A 6,724-nucleotide genomic window follows, 5' to 3' on the forward strand; every position below is an offset into this window, starting at 1 on the left:
CAAGGGTTAGTCTTGATCATCCCCTCGTTGCTACCGTCTTCTAGATTGCATCTTGGCTTGGATTGCGTGTTCGCGGTAGGAAAATTTTTGTTTTCTATGCAACGTTATCCTACATGCAGCGCCTGCGCTGCACGATTGTTGATGGCCGCGGTGGTGGCGGTGAGCCGTGGTTGAGGATGGCAGCGCGGCGGCGCCGCTTTGGTGGGCGGGGCGCTGGATTCTGCTGATCTGGTGCCTCGTGGTCGGTGGCAGGTTGACCAGAGGGGTCGCCTTGCTGCGTGTGTATGCCGGAGCGGTGGCTCCGGGAGCTTCTTGTTTGTGTTGCTATGCCTCTTGCCACATGGGTGGCAGGGCATGCTTCCGTGGGCGTGGTCGTCGCCCCTCTCGCTCGTGGTCTTCCTCGCAGGGCGGCATGGTCTGTCTTCGTGATGGTCCAGTGGTGGTGGCTGTCGTGGCCCTCCGGACGAAAGTCTTGCACTGACCTAGTCAGTGCCGACAACGGCGGCGCTTGCGGGCGCCGTTTTCCTCCTTGGGGGCGTTGTTGTGGAGTCCCGACACCCTACTACCCTCACTCCGGGGTGAAAACTCAAATCCTGCTCGGATTGGACGACGGCGGCGTCTTTTGACGGCGTCTCCTCCTTGGAGGCGTTGTTTTTTTGGAGTGTTGGGTGCCTTTCCCTCTTGGGTTTGTGCTTCTGGTTGGGTCGGCGTCTTCGGGTGTTGTCGGCGTGCGAGTGCCGCCGGCTTGTTTCTTGCGGCATGCCTCACCCTACAAAGCTTGAAAGGCCTAGCCGTTCCTTTCGGCTTTGACTTCCTTTCCGGGGCCGTAGACCGGGCGGTCGTAGTGCTCGCCATTGTCGTTGTGCTGGTGTCGTCTGGTGGCGCTCCAGACCTAGTTCAGCTAGGTAGTGAGGCCTTGTGTTGGGTTTTTGCCAGTTCTCCTTGAAAAACTGGCCGTTGGTTTTCCTTGTCTGGTTTCCCTCTAAACCAGACACGTGTGTTGTGTTTGTATCGGTTTTCAGGCAGTTTTCCTTATAAACTGGCCAATTGCCCTCTTCTTAATGAAAAGGCAGAGCTCCTGCCGGTTGCTCCAAAAAAAAGATTGGAAGTGGAGACTCCCCTTGCAGCGTGTCTTGATCTCCCCGGCAACGGCGCCAGAAATTTAGCTTCTTGACGCGTAAAGCACACGCCCGTTGGGAACCCCAAGTGGAAGGTGTGATGCGTACAGTAGCAAGTTTCCCTCAGTAAGAAACCAAGGTTTATCGAACCAGTAGGAGTCAAGAAGCACGTTGAAGGTTGATGGTGGCGGAGTGTAGTGCGGCGCAACACTAGGGATTCCGGCGCCAACATGGAACCTGCACAACACAACCAAAATACTTTGCCCCAACTTAACAGTGAGGTTGTCAATCTCACCGGCTTGCTGTAACAAAGGATTAGATGTATAGTGTGGATGATGATGTTTGCAGAGAACACTAAGAACGAGTATTGCAATTGATTGTATTCGATCTAAAGAATGGACCGGGGTCCACAGTTCACTAGTGGTGTCTCTCCGATAAGAATGAGCATGTTGGGTGAACAAATTACAGTTGTGCAATTGACAAATAAAGATGGCATGACAATGCACATACATGTTGTGATGAGTAGTGTGAAATTCAATTGGGAATTACGACAAAGTACATAGACCGCTATCCAGCATGCATCTATGCCTAAAAAGTCCACCTTCAGGTTAGCGTCCGCACCCCTTCCAGTATTAAGTTGCAAACAACAGACAATTGCATTAAGTATGGTGTGTAATGTAATCAACACAAATATCCTTGGACAAAGCATTGATGTTTTATCCCTAGTGGCAACAGCACATCCACAACCTTAGAACTTTCTGTCACTGTCCCAGATTTAATGGAGGCATGAATCCACTATCGAGCATAAATACTCCCTCTTGGAGTTACAAGTAACGACTTGGCCAGAGCCTCTACTAGCAACGGAGAGCATGCAAGATCTTAAACAACACATATATAATAGATTGATAATCAACATAACATAGCATTCCATATTCATCGGATCCCAACAAATGCAACATGTAGCATTACAAATAGATGATCTTGATCATGTTAGGCAGCTCACAAGATCCAACAATGATAGCACAATGAGGAGAAGACGACCATCTACCTACTGCTATGGACCCATAGTCCAGGGGTGAACTACTCACACATCAATCCGGAGGCGATCATGGCGATGAAGAGTCCTCCGGGAGATGATTCCCCTCTCCGGCAGGGTGCCGGAGGCGATCTCCTGAATCCCCCGAGATGGGATTGGCGGCGGCGGCGTCTCTGGAAGGTTTTCCGTATCGTGGCTCTCGGTACTGGGGTTTTCTCGACGAAGGCTTCTTATAAGCGGAAGGGTAGGTCAGGGGGCGTCACGAGGGGCCCACACACCAGGGCGGCGCGGGCCCCTCCTTGGCCGCGCCGCCTTGTTGTGTCGCCACCTCGTGGCCCCACTTCGTATCTCCTCCGGTCTTCTGGAAGCTTCGTGGAAAAATAAGACTCTAGGCATTGATTTCGTCCAATTCCGAGAATATTTCCTTACTAGGATTTCTGAAACCAAAAACAGCAGAAAACAGCAACTGGCTCTTCGGCATCTTGTTAATAGGTTAGTGCCGGAAAATGCATAAATATGACATAAAGTGTGTATAAAACATGTGAGTATCATCAATAAAGTAGCATGGAACATAAGAAATTATAGATACGTTTGAGACGTATCAGTAAGCCCAAGCCAAGTGATGATCATATTCCACACCCGTGTATCAAGACTTGAAGAAGAGATGGACCACATTTTCGTCAACTTGGTTGTAAAGCTTACAAGAGCCTACAATTTAGCCATCCGCGACACCGTGGCATGTTTTCGTGCACTACACGCCAAGAGATTAGTTTTTTTTTCAAAATGGGGTGTACTTCGGCCACTGCATCGGTTGATGCACACAACCTTTTATTAAGAAACTGAATATTCAAAGCTTACAATTCAAAAATCAACGAGGGACGATACAAAAATCAACCATCGAAAAAAGAGAAGACTGCTAAGCAATCTAAGCATCATGTAATCTCTTAACAGGCCGCCAAGTAGCCTGGTAGAAAATATCCTGGGCAACCATTCGAAGACGGTTGCATCCAGAAACCATGCACTCCCGTTGATCCTCGGGGAGCAAGAAACACCAAAACTGGATCCAGTGACCCATAGTGTGAATAACCTGCAAAAAATTAGTAGAGTCCTTTGTTAAAACCAATATCATTTCTGCAAATCCAAATTGACCAACATAAAGCTGAAACACCAATGTGAATCCTAGCTTTATCAATTTTGTCAATTCCATTAAGCCAATTTCCAAACATATTTATTACATTGGATGGAGGTGAAATATTATATGCAGCAAAGATCACCCGCTAAATAAGCCTAGCAAAAGGACAGGAAATAAACAAATGTTCTACTGATTTCTCGGCGTCACAGAAAGAACATTTCGTACTTCCGTTCCAATTCCTCTATGCTAGATTATCACGGGCCAAGAGATTAGATCTAAGTAAGACAACAAGGCATCCGGTAGATCTTCTATCATCAAGACATCTGGCCCAACCGGCATTGGAAAAGACATTAACATTGTTGCCGACCTTTAGCCTAGAGTCCACTACCTCTGAAACGAGATAACCTTGATATTCTTTTTAATTATCTCGTGCACAATTGCAGGGGAATGCGACAATTGACAAACTTTAATAAGTGAATAGATATGTCAGGTCTTTCTAACGTTAAATTTTCTGACACCAACCATGCTCCTCTAGAGAGTTGAGTCCTATTGACCCAAATCTTCTCCATGATGCGCTCAAACTTTTGATTAGTACAGAGAGTCGCTGGCGGGTTTGCAATCTGATCGGTAGACGTTTGAGAACATCAAAAGTACATGCCTGGTGAAATATTTCTATTCCTTTAGTAATAGTAGTATTGTGTTATCTATGCGATGATCCAACTGTCCAGATATGTGGGAGGTGAAGTGGCAAACAAATTCAGGGACTGATCAAAACACTTGGATTTCATCAACTCAATGAGCGTGTTCCATTATGGGAACCATACCCACAAGTTTATTCATCATGAAACACCTATAGCCAGTGAGACTGACATGTAGGATAGGCTCCAACCACAAGGCTAAGTCGCCATATCACATAGTATATGCAGAGCATCTTAGGCTGCCGGCTTGAATTCCTGGAGCTGCTTGAAGTTCTCCCACGCCTTCTCCCAGACCTTGGCCTCGTACAGCTTCTTGACGCCGCCCTCGTTGACCTCGATGGTGAAGTAGTGCATGCACCCGGCCACCACCTGCAGCCTCACCTTCACCAGCCTCTCGAACTCCAGCACCGCGTTCTGAATCAAACCAGATAGAAGAACGGTTTGTTTCAGAAGAACGAAAGAAGGAACAGAGAAAGGTACTAAATTCTTTGGGTCTGGTGGGAATTGTCTTACGGCCTTGTTGTTGTGCTCGGCGATGGCGAATCGGGCCAGCTCGATGGTCTCGAGGTCGTTCTCCCGCCCCGCCGGCGCGTCCTGGATGCCGCCCAGCATCGGGCGGCGGCGTGGGCCGTCGTGCTCGTGCGCCGCCTTGGCCATCGCTGCTGCCGTCCGGTTGCGTGGGTCGCTGTGCTGAGCCGGGGGAAGAGTACGTAGGATGAGAGCTGCGCTACTGAGAACTGATTCTGTCAATCGTGATTCGTGAGGATCAATCTCCGTGGATATCAAGCGGAATGGAGACAGGGACGGGATTTATAGCGACGGTTGGGGGAGCAAGGGAAAGGAATCGCTAGAGCGCGACAGATTTGGGCGTCGGGCAGCACGTCGACGGGATGGCGATGCGTTGCGAATGAATGCTTAACGCGGAAGGCAAGTGGTGGCCAAGTAAACAGGTGCCACAATTACAGAATGCTAAGTCCAAGTTCTCAACACAGTATAGTGGTTACAATCGAACTGGATTTTCTACCGTGCACCGGAGACATCGTGCATATGTATCCACCGTCCGTTGATGCTTGGATTTTTGAGCCCTGTTTTTTTTTTTTTTTTTTGTCAAAGCTGGTCAGGTTTTAGAATGGATAGCTCATTGGACCATTCTTGGGTGCGAATGCAAGAGAGTCCAAGATAATTTTTGATCACGTCCCTGGGTTTCGGCGTTGGCTGGAGCCGGTGATGGCGGCGCCTTGTGCGTTCTTGAAGGCATCAATGAGGTGAAGCTTCCAGCTCCTTCGCTGCCCTCCGGGGGAAACCCCAGATCTATGGATCATATGATGGCGACGCCTATACGTCGTTCTCCCTTGGGGGCAAAGTCTTGGAGGTGTGCATCTCGCCAGGGACCTCTGGTTTGTTTTCTTGGTGGAGCGGTGTTGTTTCTAGCGCATCGACGATGACAAGTCTCAGCGGTGTGGCGGAGCGGGGTCTTGACAGTGGTCGCGCGATGTTCGACACATGAAGGGAGGGGGCGTTGTGGTGTCGTCGACGACAGGAATGACAAAGCTTTTGCGGATCTCTTTATCTCGAAGGTTGCTTGGCGGCTTGATGGTGGCGACAGCTTCCGTAGTGTGTGCATGAGGTGCTCACTACGAGTCTGCTAGATCGGATGAGCTCTTCCGTTTTGCTTAATGGGTGTCTCAGGGTATGCGATGTTCCCGTTCCTAGTTGATGGGAGGTTTTCGTGTTTCCAGGGAATAAGGCCTTGTTGGTATGACCTTCTCTCATTGTCGGGTCTTTAGGTGTTGGGTGGTGGCTTTTGATTTTTAATGTATGATCTTTGTCAGACCTTTACTGAATAAATTAATAAAAAAGCCGCATACATCAGTCTATGCAGAGACAGAGAGATCCATTTTGAAAAAAAATCAGAATTCAATTCAAAATCACCGAACTTGTAACACACTTAATTCAGACTAGAATCAGATTGGAATCTATGAGCAAGCAACAAAGAACAAGTAAACATGTAGCAGATTGGATACCGAACTTGGGCAGTTGAAGGATGATCCTTGGAGATCAGTTGAAGGATGCTTGACCAGGCATAGTGTCAAAGCATAGTAAACGAGCAACTGATCTTCTGTCGGATATGAAGGATGTAGCGTTTGGCAAGAACTTAGGGCTTCTTTGATTCATAGGATTTGTATAAGAATTGTGTAGGATTTAGATTCTATGAAAAATTTCCTACACTAGTTGTTTGACTCATACGAACACGTCCTATAGAAAATAATCCTATAGAAATCTTGTAGTGCAAATTCTGTAGGAATAAAATATTAAGTCATACTTCATGAAAAATTTCATTTGGCACAATCAAACACAACTCAACTTCTTATATGATTTAACTAGCCATGACATTTCAATTCTATGCTTTTTCTATTCCTGTAATTTTCCTATCTATGAATTAAACGAGCCCTTATACTATACTACCTCCATCCCAAGACTTAAGGTTTATTTTTTTAGAAAGTCAAAGTATGTCAAATTTGATCAAGTTTTTCTCAAAATTTCTTAACATGTAAAATACAAAATCAATATAATTAGATAGATAATGAAATATATTTGCATATGGCATATACAAAATAACATTCTTCTAAAATTTGGTCAAACTTTACTTGGTTTGAATTTTCAAAAAAAAAAAAGCCTTAAACCTTGGGACGGAGCTAGTACTACATTTTTGTCTTATAGCAAAAAGGATGAGGTTATA

At 46.7% G+C, this 6,724-nt stretch overlaps 1 protein-coding gene across 1 annotated transcript; it reads right to left on the reverse strand.

The window, feature by feature from the left end:
- Window positions 1-4,051: 4,051 nt before the first annotated feature.
- LOC127318781 (cysteine proteinase inhibitor) lies at window positions 4,052-4,818 on the reverse strand. The gene is made up of 2 exons (XM_051349258.2): window positions 4,498-4,818; window positions 4,052-4,398 (listed from the first exon to the last, which is right to left on the reverse strand). Exons 1-2 carry the CDS (start codon window positions 4,639-4,641, stop codon window positions 4,219-4,221), a joined length of 324 nt encoding a protein of 107 aa, XP_051205218.1. The 5' UTR covers window positions 4,642-4,818; the 3' UTR covers window positions 4,052-4,218.
- Window positions 4,819-6,724: the final 1,906 nt, after the last annotated feature.

The sequence above is a fragment of the Lolium perenne genome, chromosome 1 (genome assembly GCF_019359855.2).
Source record: "Lolium perenne isolate Kyuss_39 chromosome 1, Kyuss_2.0, whole genome shotgun sequence".
Taxonomy (NCBI): Eukaryota; Viridiplantae; Streptophyta; class Magnoliopsida; order Poales; family Poaceae; genus Lolium; species Lolium perenne.